The sequence below is a fragment of the Brachionichthys hirsutus genome, chromosome 2 (genome assembly GCF_040956055.1).
Source record: "Brachionichthys hirsutus isolate HB-005 chromosome 2, CSIRO-AGI_Bhir_v1, whole genome shotgun sequence".
Classification (NCBI taxonomy): Eukaryota; Metazoa; Chordata; class Actinopteri; order Lophiiformes; family Brachionichthyidae; genus Brachionichthys; species Brachionichthys hirsutus.
The window spans coordinates 14,972,750-14,987,583 of NC_090898.1; the positions used below are offsets into that span (position 1 = coordinate 14,972,750).

The 14,834-nt window shown below is 47.5% G+C and overlaps 1 protein-coding gene across 1 annotated transcript in view; it reads right to left on the reverse strand.

The window, feature by feature from the left end:
* LOC137903349 (IQ motif and SEC7 domain-containing protein 1-like) overlaps positions 1-14,834 on the reverse strand; it is a 40,409-nt gene that overhangs the window by 8,240 nt on the left and 17,335 nt on the right. Inside the window, exons 2-5 of the mRNA XM_068747505.1 lie at positions 838-1,006; positions 541-708; positions 238-411; positions 42-137 (exon numbers count right to left, since the gene is read on the reverse strand). Of these exons, the coding sequence (XP_068603606.1) occupies positions 42-137; positions 238-411; positions 541-708; positions 838-1,006 (607 nt within the window). The remainder of the gene's footprint in view (positions 1-41; positions 138-237; positions 412-540; positions 709-837; positions 1,007-14,834) is intronic.

The window sequence follows — 14,834 nt, forward strand, 5'->3', positions numbered from 1 at the left end:
GCAGCGACTCTTAGATTCCTCTTAAAGACAAATGGGTTTACCTGCTTCGAGAAGGAATCGTCCATGTCTCCCGTGTCGTCTGACCCCCGTTGACCTGCTGACCCCTGACCCTGTGGCTGACGCTCGTCAAAGGAGTACTGGACCCAAAGCCAAAAAAATAAAAAAAATAAATCAATCAGACATTTGAACTTTTGAGCGTGGACATGCGAGACATGCAGCTGTTGCATGCGAGTTTACCTGCATTCTCATGTTGGACAGGATGATGCGGCGCGTCATCCTGCTCTCGGAGGCGGAGCTGCGGAGCCTCTCGAAGTTCTTATTCATGCGGTACTGTCTGAACGCTGTCTGGATGGTTCTCGCCGCCCGCCGGGAGACAAACTGGCCGCCGTACTTCCTCTCCAGCATCTCCACCTATCAGGCGACGCCGCCGAACAGTCAGGAAAGGCAGCTCTGTGGTCTACAGGTGCGTTCATCCCAAACCAGAGGGCGACGCCCACTCCGCCGTTGATGGCGCCGCATGAAAGTGACGATGCTTCTCACCTTCTTATCCTGGAGGTCTGTAGAGAGCTCATAGCTGTCAGATAGAGCTTTGCAGCGTTTGCTCTCCTCCTCCTCTTGCTTGCGGAGCGCCAGGCTGGCCGGCTGGTGTCGGCTGCGCTGAGCCCAGGCGAGGCTCGCCGGGCTGGGGGGAGAGATGGGAGAGCTACCCTGAAGGACCAGAGGAGAGACAGGTCATGAGTCACGGACGGGACGCTGACTGAGTTCCGGGTCCACAAAGCCGAACCACAGCACCAACACTACTTTGTATCAATTCGATCAGCTGTTTGGGATCGGTACCTCTGTGTGTGATTGGGAGGCTCCCAAGGGCCCACTGGTGGAGGCTGAGCTGTACGGGTCACAGGGACTGGAGAGGGGGCTGTTGCTATAGTGATGGAAGTGGGGGGGCTGTCCGAAAGACGAGTCAGAGAAAGTGAGCGCCTCCGGACACTGGGGGTCTCCCTCCACGCTGAGACAGAGACAGAAAGAGGGACGTTGTCATAGCGATAGCAAACAGAATAAAATGTAAAATTATATCCAGTACGTACTTAAAAAAAAAGGAAATGAGTTTACTTTGATGCAATAAAAATAAAATGTCCAGACTTTTAGTCTGAAACTGACTAAGAAGAGGATTATGAGAATAAATATGGTGAAACTAACAGCGTTAATCTTAGACAGCAGGATGCTCTGAAGCCAACGTGGGCATTACCAAGCACGCGCGCACACACGCACACACGCACACACGCACACACGCATCACATGATGGTGAGTCAGTGAGTGTGTGTGCGTGTGACGAGGAGCGATGACGAAGAAGTGACTCCTCATAAATCCAGTGAAGCTCTGCAGCAGAAACTGAGAGGAAGATAATCCACGCTCTCGCTCGTTCCTCTCTCTCTTTCTTCCCATCTCTTCTCTTTTTTCATTCCCTCACGTCCGCCATGCTCCTTCCTTCCTACATGTCAGCTCCTCTCTCTCCTCCTCTACTCCCATCATATTTCTCCTCCTTTCCTTTCATAGTCTGGTTTCTCCTCTCCTCTTCATTTTCTTTGTGAATACGATGCTCGAACCGTGCAGTCACCACGGCAACCAGATGAGAGAAGCTCTGAGCTGATAAACCCGTTCAAACATTTGTTCTGAGCCACCTTCATTTTTTTTCTATATTTCTTTTCTGCTCAGAGCAGCAGAGCGATGACACAAGTTATTTTAACCCTGGGATTCCCTGGGAAAGAGACGGATGATTCAAGTCTCTGAGGCCAGACTGTCCCAGGGATTGGAACCAGCGACCACCCTGCTCCTCTTAGGTCACAGCAGGGACTGTGGGAAATGTGTGTCAGTGAGGCACAACTCGTCCAGGCCTCGTTCCACCAGAGTGAGAGAGTGTGAACGGTGGCGTTTCCTGCTGCTGATGGTCCAAACATGCACCAAATGGCCCTGGACCCCCCGAGGCATGGAGCTGCTAACGACTACATAAGCGCCCCCCCCCCCACCCCACAGATGGTCTCGCTCGTCCTTTTTTAATGTTGTCTCTCTCTAATAGACCTCATTGGAAAGGTCCCAAAAAAAAGATGAACGTCAATGCGAGATAAATGTTTTTAATTCCGGTGTAAAATCAATGCAGTGGATTTTTTATTAAATCCCTTTTCAGAGGTCAGGATTAATCTACGGGATTAATGTCAAATCGAAATGTAGAAGTGGGGTTAAGGATTTACATGAGAAACCCAATTTCATTCTAGAGATTTTAATTAGCATAAAGGCTGCTGTCAGTTTTATCTCCAGCCAAAGCGTCTGATGTTTGGGCTGGACTCGGGCTCGATACAGAGCAGATCAATACAGAAACGTCTGACCAATCAGAGGAGGTACTTTCAGACACGCCTTCCTCTCACTGTCTGAGGCCAGGCGTGAAGCTTTTGAAACGGGAGGTAAAGATTTGATTGGTTCTGTTCCCATCTGACCGCCACACCTATGGAAAACGACCCCCCCCCCCCCCCCCCCCATTCATTTAATGCTATCTTAAGAATGTATTTTGACTTTCCCTGTACTTTTTGCTTGTCCACGCGAGGGGCCCGCAGAGCAAATCAATGTTCTCCACTTCACCCTGTCCTTTGCATCGTCCCCCCCCCGCACTACGTCCCCTTAGAGATCCAGAACACTCATCTTGTCTTCTTACATGACGCTGGTCTCATTCATTCATTCATTCATAAGGAGGTAGTAAAGAAAAAGATCAATACCATAATGCTATTAAACTTGGCGTCATCGATTTCAACAGCCATGAGGAGCATCAGCGCAGAGGAGAAGCCCTGAGGAGGAGTAACGTCCCGAGACTGGACTGGAACCTGTCCAACCTCCAGGGTGGAAAGAAGCCGTAAATGTGATGTCATAAATGGCTGACGTTGCCATAACGATCGGGTTACATCACAGCAAGAAAACAAGGAAGCAGAAGAAATAAAGGTGGATGAGTTGCAAAATGTTTAAATGGGCACGGTTAATGTTAATGTTAATATGCTAGCTTTCGTGCTATTGTTAGCCAAAACGCTAGATTCGTTTTGCTGCCGCTAATCAGTGCTGTGTCTCTCATTGGCTAATCTGATCTCAGAAAAATATTGACGTCAAAAACCAAACATGTTTCCATTCATAGGGGCGGATCCAGCGGTCCACAAACAGGTCAGCGAACGCCTCACGACACCAGAACAACCGGGCCCAACACGGAGACACTTTCTCTCAGGAAGCAACAGCTGCATGAATTATTTATTCAGTCCAATTATAGCTGTGACATTTGGTGAAAGTCGAGTGGCAGAAAACAACATTAGAAAATGTTGAAAACAGCAGAAACCTTTGAAGGATTATAAAAAAATAGAATTAAGCTTTTCATTCTTTGGGTTGAATGATCTCTTCGGACGTTGCTAAAGGACTTCCTCGGTCCTGCAGCCGCTAAAGGCTCCACGAAACGCTGAGGCACTCGGCTTGTCAGGTCTGGACTGTGTTCCCTGCGTGTTGTTGATGTCTTCTTGGCCGCTTCATCGTTCTGCTATAAATAAATTCTCTCCCTCCATCTTTTGTCACTGGCTGCAGCATCGCCACCTGCAGCAACGACGTCCAGCAATTCAGCAAAGTCGCTGTGCCCCCCCCCCCCCCCCCCGCGAGACGCCAAACAGGCCTCGCTGCTGGCAAAGGGGCGTCGGCCTCAGAGAAGAAAAGGTCAAATGGGAATGAGGATTGAGACACAAAAGCACTAATGAGGGAAAACGAGGAGATTTGACGAGGAGAGAAAGAATACATATTGAGGGATTAACAAGGAAAAGAAAGAAGTGGGCTTTGGCAAGAGGAAGTGGAAGAGGGGGGATAAAGGAAAGAGAGATATGATGGCAGGAGGACAGAGGAGGATGGGAAAAGAAAAAGACAAGAGGTAAGGCAGGAGGAGGAGGAGAAAAGCCTGAAGGCTGTAAACTAGATAATGATCAGGAGGACAAGGAAGAGAACGAAGAAGGGGAGAATTTGGATGCTGCACAAATAAAACTAAAGAATGCTTGAAGGGCAAAGAGGGCAGAGAAGAACCTGGCAAGGAAATGGGGGGGGACTGGCAGATAACAGGGGAGGAGTTACTCGGCAGAGGAGAACCTTTGAATGAAAGAGGAGGAGATCATCTACTCTCCGCTCTGAACACCTGACCGGGATTAGATATGAATCTGACTGCAGGCCTTCACCCCAGGAATATTCATTTTTGTGTGTACTGTTCCTTTAAGGCTGTCACCTGTGAGACTGATTGGCTTATTACCTCATTCCAGTGACATCAAAGGAAGATTCAGAGGGAATTATTAGCTCAAATCAGCCGCACACACGTCAGACGGGATGAAGGCGTGATTCTCAGGTTTATTTCCGAGTCGAGGAGTCGGTTCCACCTCAGGTGAGAAAGTGAAGCTGATTGAACACCGAGGATGTTAGAAAATGATCTGCTATTATTATCTGTAGCGCGCCGGCTGTGGGTGAAACAGTCTCTGCCCCGCCGCCATATGACAATTAAATACAGGTGTTGTTGCTATTAAAGTGTCTTTGTCTTTATTTTATATACAGCATCGGTTCTGTCTCTGTTAAAACCCCGATAATCCAGCTAAACAATCACAAACCTTAATGTACCGATCTCGCAAAACTGCTCTTTATATTGTATTTACTCTGTTAAAGCTGGTCATACAGTATAAATATGAAGCTAAATAACAACAGCTAAATTATTAATGTTGTTCTCTGAGATTCATGCTGGGGATGTGGGAACAGTTAAAAATAACGGCCCTCAAGCTACACAGAAAATCTACGCAACATTTAATGCTCAGAAAACAAAACCAGACGCACTTCTTATCTTCATGTCCTTGAAGGAACCATTAAAACTCTTCGGGTAACTCAGAATCAGAACATTTTAATGCTTCTATAGAATCAAATGCAAAATGTGCCGCTTCAGCTATCCTCCAAGAATAAAATAAACATTTTAAAATTCAGTCTCATTTAGGTGATAACAAAACAAACATTTACACCCGCTCATATCTCAATGTTTTTGCTGTATTCTCCAAGCTACAGGTGTTAGCATGTAGCCCAGGTGTCCTCAAGCTGCTGTGATACAACAGGTAAACAGTTCGGGTTACTAGTTCTTACATATCGATAAATTATAGAGCTTGTCTCCTCCTTTCTGTGTTTTTAAACACGCCCCCTCCCTCGTCAGCAAACGGCCGTTTTACTGTGAACCTGATCGGTTGGATCAGAACTCAAAGATCAAATGGAGCAGATGGGATTAATGAATTCATTTTAATAAACTGCCACATCAACCTGATGCTTCATCACAGCTCCACCTGCAATGGGATGGTCGGCGGCCATCTTTACAAGAGGCCTGACCGTCGTCTTCCTGTTCAGCCGCATTTAAACACACGCCTTCTGGTGCTTCTGTTCATCTGGGGGTGTTTGAAACCCACAAAACACTGCAGAACAGCAAACGGTTTTAATGTCTCTTGCTCTAAATATCTCTCTCTCTTACACACACACACACACACACACACACACACACACGAGCACAAGCTGCTTATATGAGCATTCTGCAGTAGAGTTGGGGTGTGTGTGTCGGATCTCAGCTGAGCAGACATATTCAACCCCGATCATCCACACGCAGCCTCTACAGCGCTAGCTAGTTAGCATTTTGCCGCATCATGCCTCCTGATTGGATATTATTTGAGATGCCATTTAGAGATGACACCGCCCACATCCATCAGGCCTCCTCCACCCGGCTGGTCACAGGTGGGTGTTGGTCTGGATTAATGACCTTCAGAGTCACCTTAACTCTTCTTCTCCACAAACCAAAAACATCAAAAGGAACTGTTCTTATCCGAAGACGGGAGGAGTAGTTCAAACTAAAAAGCCAAAATGTCTGTGCAGAATAAATACCGTCCCCAACCCCGGTTGCCAGTCAACGGGCTTTTAACTGAAAGCCATTTTGCTCTAGACGTTCTTCCTAATTACCAAAAACAAAAAAAACAAAATGAGCATGAGCAGCTAATTCATCCTTACTTCAGCCGGCAGCGTCCGTCCTGCTGAGCTACAGCAACAATCCTCTCGACTGTCCCAGAAACAGTCGGGTCAGAACCGGCTCCCAGGTTTCCTAGCAACAGCCTCCCTCCACTAGAATAAAGGCTAGAATGCTGAGTCAGGTTCTATCTTCCATTCTTTAACTTTCCCATCAGAGGAGCAAAGAGCGAATGAAGCGAAGCGAGACCTGCAGAGACGAAGACAAAGTTCCTGTCTGTAGCTGGCCTCATATGGAGCTGTCCAGTGCTGATCCTGAGCGCTATATGTAGCTGGCCTCATATGGAGCTGTCCAGTGCTGATCCTGAGCGCTATATGTAGCTGGCCTCATATGGAGCTGTCCAGTGCTGATCCTGAGCGCTATATGTAGCTGGCCTCATATGGAGCTGTCCAGTGCTGATCCTGAGCGCTATATGTAGCTGGCCTCATATGGAGCCGTCCAGTGCTGATCCTGAGCGCTATATGTAGCTGGCCTCATATGGAGCTGTCCAGTGCTGATCCTGAGCGCTATATGTAGCTGGCTACTTATGGAGCCGTCCAGTGCTGAAGTTTGCCTTCAGGATCAGCACTTCATTTTACAAAAACAAATGTCTGCACACAGCTCTCTGGAGGGCCACATTTGGCCCCCGGGCCTTGAGTTTGACACATGTGATCTAAACAATGCATTATGTAAACAATACATCTGTCTTAAACTGAACTTCAATCCAACAGGGCTGTAGCAGCGCTACGAGCTAACAGTTGTAGCTGAACTGCTGCAACCTCACCTGAGACTGATGGCTGTTCCCTTCTACTCGTCTTTGGAGCGACTCCCATCGCTGCAGGCGACGTGGCTTTGGCATCACTTTCTTTGTGCTACCGTCTGCCAGCGAAGCATATTTGAAACGAGGACACAGACAGCGTGGGGCCGGTCTGAGCTGCTCTGACTGCCCCACTATTCTATCTTCTGTTCAGCACCTCCAACTGGTTAAACCTTATTACAACCACCGCAGCATCCTGGACTGGTCAGGTAATCCCGCCCATCACACCAGTGGGGGGGGGGGGGGGGGGGGGGGTCCAGATTGGACCCGGGGGTGAGAGACACGTGTTGATCTTGCGATCGTGGCTACGCTTTAAAGATTATCTGTAAAATCCGTACTGAAGTCTGAGATATAGCATGACTGAAACCTGAGTAGGTTATTTTCGGAATACCGCAATATATTTAAATATTCCTCAGAGTAATTTCGCTGTCATTTTATCTTAAAAAAGAAAAATCCAACAACAACAACATAACATACGGTTGTTTCTTCTTCTCTGGACAGGACAGACTAGATGTCATATTACTGCCCTCTACTGGTTGTTATCAATGATCCTGAGACCCATCGGTTTCTCCAGTGCACCAGCAGCGAGCTACGCCTACCCCTGCTGTGATTGGTTGATAATTATGGTTTAAATCTTCTGAATGCACCGTGTGTCCCACGGGGTAATAGATTCTATTAAATAAAGATGAATAAAATGTAAACACGTGAACTATAGGAGATGCTGTAACCCCCCCATGAACCAAAGCCTTGTGGGCCACCCCTCACCAAAGTGTGTGTCCGCCCCTGCAGTCTCCGGGAGGAGCGTTTAAAAAGTTGAATGCGACACACACAGACGGAAAGGTGGAGACAGGAGGACGCGCACAGCCATGCACGTTCTGTCCTTGCCAAACCCGCCACGCGCACGCGCACGCGCAACGCGACCCCCTGCTGACACGCCGCCAGCACAACAACACGACTCCTTCATGAATACCTGCGATCAGCTGCTGGTAAAAACACGAGCATGACAGAAACGCTCCGCGGCAGTGCGGCATCAGCGGGAAGCACGCGGCGCGGCGCGTCCCCGCGGGGTCCTTACCAGTACAGCAGCTTGTTGTGGAGGATCGCGGGGGTTTTGTCCGAGGCGCAGTTGATGCACCACATTGTCCCGCAGATGAACAACAGCCAGGAGAGAGAGAGAGACAGGTGAGGGAGAGAGAGACAGGTGAGGGAGAGAGAGACAGGTGAGGGAGAGAGAGACAGGTGAGGGAGAGAGAGACAGGTGAGGGAGAGAGAGACAGGTGAGGAGAGAGAGACAGGTGTGTGACGGAGAGAAATACCGACCAACTGTCCGGTGCTGCCTCAGCTTCTCTCTCTCTCTCTCTCTATGTCTATCTCTCCCCACCCCTCTCTTCCTCCGTCATCATGGCTCTGTCCCTCCTCCTCCTCCTCCTCCTCCTCCTCCTCCTCACACCTGAGTCAACGTGAACCAAACCCGCAGGGATTGCTGCAAATCCACTGAAGGGTTGACTGAAGAAATCTGGATGCTTAAAAAAAAAAAAAAAACTTCGTGTAAATTAAGTTCATGCAGAAGTCATGGTGGGCGAGGACTTTATACAGCTGGAGTTTCCTCTGGCTCCGCCCCCTCTCTTTTCATGCTGTCCAAGTGTTTCAGTATATTCATCAACGATATTGATGACATCAGAGGAATGTTTAGAAACCTTAACATTATTTTAAAACTCAATGTGTAAATGTTGATATTGATTATGGCCTCGTTCGCCCATGCCCAAATGCTCTTGAACTAATCTCTCTCTCTCTTTTTTTATTGTCTATCCTTTGATCTCAGGACAGTTACCGTGGGCAACAAAGTGTGAAACATGAAAGCGCTTCCCTTTGGTTTCCATGGCAACAGGATGTGGGATATTCCTTAATGTTCTGCTCTGTGACAAAATGTATTGACCCACACGTCCTCCTTCCATCTGTTCTTTCTAATCATTGTCTCTCCATCCATCCACCCATCCATCCATCCATCCATCCATCCATCCATCCATCCACCCATCCATCCATCCAACTAGCCCTTCATCCATCGCGCCATCCTTCTGTTTATCTGTACCTCATCTATCTAATATCAATCCATCAGTCTGTCCATGCACCAACATCTATCGATAATCAGTCTGTCCACTGATCCATCCATCCATCCATTATACATTGATCTATTCATCATCCCTCTGTCCCTTCAACCATCCTTCCATCTGTCTTCTATCTAACATCCATCCATTCTTCTATCTATCCATTCATCCCTCCATCCATGGTGTCTCTTCTGCCTGGGGACCAGCTTCTATAATTCATCATCACTTCTCCTAAGCTACATTCCTCCTCCTCCTCCTCCTCCTCTATCTCACTCCGTTAGACACTCCAGTCATTTCTTCCATCTGTCTATTCTTCTTCTCTCTTTCAGTCCTCCTCGATCAATTCGGATTCCCTTCCACAGATCTTGGAAAGAAGATCTGGACTCGGATTTCAGGATTCTTCCGACTGTCCCAGGATCTCCTATGAATTTTTTCTTTTTTTTCTTTTACTCCTCTCTGCCCTTTCTTTTCCACATTCCCGCTGCTCTTTCCCTTGTTCGTTCCCTCTATCCATCCTTTGTTTTGTTCCCTCGTTCATAGTTCTTATTTTCAACTTTTTCTCTGATAAAGGGGGGGGGGGTGCCTGGAGACGGTTGCCATGGAACGTGAGGGCAGGGACTGCAGGAGTCAAGTAAGGTGTTGCTATGACAACACAGGCTTCATGCTGCCACTGATTTCAGCAGAGTGGGAGGGGCTGAGATCAAAAGCATACGGGGTGCGCACACACACACACACACACACGGCAACATGACAGCCCACAGAAAGGAAATGATGAACTAAACCCTTTTTCTTTTGTTGTGGAATGTTAGCAATGCTAGCGCGCTAACATTTCCTATTCATGGTTTTTCTTGTACTCCCCATTGACAGCATCAAAGAAGCTGTCCAAAGCTTATATGGGTGGGTCCTTCTCGTCCACCTGTCACAGTGACCTAAAAATATCGGGGCGCTCCCCTGGACGAAGGGCATCTATGTTTTGGGGGGGTAGCCCTATGTGCTGCTGGTCACGCTGCTGTCCACTGAGGAGGCGGGGTCTGAAGAACACAGAGAAGAGGGCGGGCCCAGATAATGATGCCTATCCCCTCCAAAACTACCCGAAGGTCAGAGATGCATCCATAACCTCGACCATCTGCCGTGGGGCCGGGGAGAAGCTCAGCACCATATTGCTTCATTCTTTGAATTCCATCACCTGCTGTGAGATACACCTGGACCCCCCCCCCCCCCCCCCCAAAAAAACAAAAAAAACGATGAGGGGGGGGGGTCAGGTCCTAAAAATCATTTACAATTCCTTTGAGACCGGAGTCCATTTCCTCCCTGACTGACTCCTGTCCCCTGGTGGCGTTGTGGCGTGTTGCTCAAGGGTTGCACTGACGGGGAATGAAACATCACGTCGTCCCTTGATTAAAACGAAGCGCAGTCAACAGGAAGAGGAGAAGACGCGACAGTCTGCAAACATTCAAACCTGGAGGATGCAGACTTTTATTTCGGAGCCAAACCAGATTGCAGTCAGAAACCAACACCGTATTGTTTCATCAAGATCCACGACCGATTCTCTGAAAAGCAATACTGATGGAACGATTGACATCCCATCATTTTCTGCTGTAAAGAGAGCATTTCCCTTCTTCAGATCAGACACAGTTTCTTCCACCAAGTAAATCCTTAGATCAGGGGTGTCAAACTCATTTTCTCCAAGGGCCACATTAGCATTATGTTTGCCCTCCAAAGGCCAAATGTAAACCGTAACACAGAAAAAAGGTGTGCAATAAAATATTCAGTTTTGATATCACTTTCTGAAAAGGTTACAACTTAAAAATAGTTAGAGATAAAGCCATACTGTAAATGAGAAAAATGAACCAAAGTTTGTGATGGGAATAAATTAAAACATCTAATAATGTGGAAAAGTTCATTCAAATGCAATCATCACGCAGGAACAAAGATAATCGATACAAAATCAAAACAAAACCAAAAAGCCACCACCTTGTCTCGTCATGGACATGCAGAAACCAAAAAAACCAACCGAAGTGGGAAAGATAAAGAACATTCCCCGAGTCAATGCAGCGGAAAAGACGTCACTTTCAGGATCAGCACTGGACAGCTCCATATGTAGCCGGCTACATATGGAGCTGTCCAGCGCTGAAGTTCACCTTTTCATCAAGGTCAAGCTGAGAGCCACGTGGATCTTGGGTAGGTTGGTGATGGTTTGTCTTCTTCTTGCACATTTCTTTTTACATTTGAGTCAAAAGTATAGAACAAAACTTATGATCAAGTACAACAGAAGAGATGTTCTAATGGAACAGAACTGATGCTCTACTTGAGAACTCATCAATCAACACCAGACAGAAGAGACGTCCTCCTGGATACGGTTACGCTGTTGACTGATTCCTGTTCTCTAGGAGAACAACTTCTCTCCATCCTCCAGCTCCCACCCACCAATGACATTATATATACTTCTCTCCTTTCCTCCCACTCCCTCTCCTTGCTCCCTCCTCACTGCCTGTCTCTCTCTTCGTTCCTCTCTCCCTTCTTTCTCTGAAATTATCTCTCTAATAAAACCTGAGAGGATTTGAAGTCTTTCAATGTCTCGCCCCCGTTTGCTGCTCTTTACCTCCTCTCCTTTTCTGTCCCATATATACACTCCTAAAAAAAACTACCGGTATATAGACGTATATTCCTCAGAGGCCTTCGGGAACAGTGATATAGCTGGAAGTTAGATTAATGTGATGATTCAGCTAAAAGCAGCTGCCCTGCACGATCGGAGAGAGGAGTTAAAGAAGCAATTTTTGTCAAACTTGAGAAACCATCCCTCAATAGAGGAGGAGGATTAAGACAAACAATACAGTATTGACCCCTGCCCCCCCAAATCCCCACCCCTCAGCCACACCTGGATGCATTATAACATAACAGCTCACCTGAGGGGGGGGGCAACATATGGATGCTAATGTCTCCACGCGATTCGTTGGCCAGATTTCATGACTGCCGGGGAGCATTAGCAAGGCAACCATCAAAATAAATCCACATAATACGAGATGCTGTGGTTAGCAGTTAGCAGCATCTCCAGAGGTTACCATTATCAGCAGCAATCAGCGGGAGATGTCGTGGTTAGCAGTTTCTATCGTAGTTAGCGTCCACCCATCCATCTTCTTACTGACGACTTCAATCGTCTTGCCTACAGTCACATTATCCACCTTGTGGGTCACGGGTGTTGCTGAAGCCAATCCCATCTGACTACGGCTAGGCGAGAGGCGCGGTACACCCTGGACGTGTCGCCAGCACATCGCAGGGGCCAGTGAGCAGTACTAAACAAAAACGCTAAACAGAGAAAAATAAATAAATAGCCTAGACATTTCTTTTTACAACTTAAGAACTGTATTTCTGCTGCAACCAACCACCACCCTGCTGTCCCGTTAGCTTGCGGCATCAATAATTGAACACTGGTGCACTTGAGTGTCTTAACACTTCACTTCACTTGGTCCCAGTGGGACCGGCTTATTTTGGGCTGCTGCCTCCCTTCCGCATCAACATCCAAATGTGCATATTCATAATAATCACATTGAAAGACATGCGAGGCTGCAACAGGCAGATTAACACCCAGGCAAGGCAGGATGGATGTAGGTCTGTAGCAGTTGTGCTGAGAGCTAGAGCCTCCTTTATAAAGAGGGAAGACCATGGCCGATTTACAATCAGAAGGGAAAACAGACAGACGGATGGACAAGTTAAATACGTTTGTGAATTCGCCAGCAATAATGTGAGCAGCAACTTTTAAAACAAGCTGATCAATCAGAGATTGCAGATCCTCACCTCCAAGCGGCCCATCTCGCAATGTTAGAATCCTCCCATCATGCCGTTCGTGTCCCTCCCTCTTAAAGTGACACTCCCATGTTACAGCACAGGCACAATTCCAGATGTAAAAAAAAATTATAGAATCTGGAACCAGATCCGGATCAACCGGACCGAGCCACGGACAGAACCTTGCTTGTGTAAAAATTTCATGTCGATTGGGTTGCTAGTTTTTGAGTAATGCGCACGGACAGACAAACAGACAGACGGACCCAATTGCAATACCCTCGCCTCCCCTTCGGCGAGGGTAAACAAAGGGTCAAACCAGTCAGAGCCAGCAGATTTGAGGAGTTCTCCAAAAACCTCAGCGGAAGAGACAGGCTGAATAGAGAGGCTGACATCACTGGATGGGGTAGGGGTGTGTGAGGGAAATGCACCAAATGTTGGTCCGACCCAACTCCAACCCAAAGATCTTTATTCTTCCAACATGGCTGACGGTCTTTCTGGAGAGCTTCTATTTGCCAAGGTTACCCTTTAAATCATCATTATCCTGGAGTCATCATGTCTGTCTCTCTTCAACTAAAATCCACATGGAATGATATTTGGAGGATAATGGAGGAATGAAAACTGTTTCATGCTAACAGCAACAAGGATCAGATAACCAGATCTGCCTTGTCAAACCGATTATAAGATTAATTTCGTTTTTCACTTGTGAAGCAGTTCAAGGAAGCAGCAAATTCTTTTCCAGAAGACAAATTCCTCCTGAATCAGCTCAACACGCCGACATGAAGGTAACTCAGAGAGATAGTACAGAGTACAGTCAGAGTACAGTCACCATACAGTCAGAGTACAGTCACCATACAGTCAGCGTACAGTCAGAGTGCAGTGAGTTGTCCTAATCTAACTTGAAGATGACAACAGATATAATTTTCTTAAAATAATCCCAAACTAAATATTCCTGAACAGTTTTCCCTGTTCAGGAATCCTTTTGGAGGATAGTTTCAGATCTACATCCGACAGCAAAGTTACCTCAAACACAACCTCGCAGTGAGACTGATTCACAAACATACACGTACACAACATGCACACGCCCAAAATATTGCAGGCCTGGCTTTATTCTGTTGTAAACAAACAAACAAACAAACAAACGTCCTCCCCCGTCCCGTTTGCAGACGCTCGTCTTACCGTTCTGAGGACAATGGAGACGCCTTCCATTCATTCACACCGGAGAGTAGAAAACACACCTCACACACCTCTCTCAGCAGCTCTATCACTCGCTCCTCCTCTTCCTTCTCCTCCTCCTTCTTCCCCCCTTCTCTCTCTCTCCCTTTGCTTTGTCTACCTCTCTCGCTCAGCCACTCCCTAAACTCCTCCTCCTTCCTTCTACTTCCTTTCAGTTTAACCTCTGTCCTCCTTTCCTTCCTTCCTCTCTCTCTCTCTCTCTCTCCTCCTTTGCTCCATGCGCTCCCTGCCTCTCTCACCCTCCCTCCCGCTCCCCCCCCCACGGAGACGCATGGCTGCTTTCTTGACAGCCTCTCCTCCACGTGTCTGCTGACGTGGTTTCACTCCAGCGTTCACACAGCTACACGCACTCATCTTCATCCTCATCCTCATCCTCACAGACACACCCATCTTTCTCTCATGACCTCGTCCTGCTTCTGTGCACCCCCCCCCCCCCCCTCCTGCAGTGATGCAGCTCAGCTCTGGGTGAATGCGGCGTCACTGAGGACGTGTTCAACAGCAGAATTAGCATCGTCCTTCCTCGCAGACAGGTGTGGTTGTGAGTTCTAGACTGCAGCCTGTAAAACCACTCCTTCCTCCTCTTCCTCCTCCATTTCCTTCCAGTTCTCTCCTTCCTGATGTTTAATGGCTCCTCTTCCTCTGTCCTCTACGTCCTTCACCAAAGAGGAGGGGTTGTGATTCCCACTCTTTTGTTGAAGCGGCGTTGGCCGGTCACGTCGATTTAAAAATGACTACATTTGTTATTTTCTTGCCTGTAATTGTTGAACACGATAAATATTTAAGAAGTTCTTGTTGGATCAGGATATTATTGATCAGTCTCCCG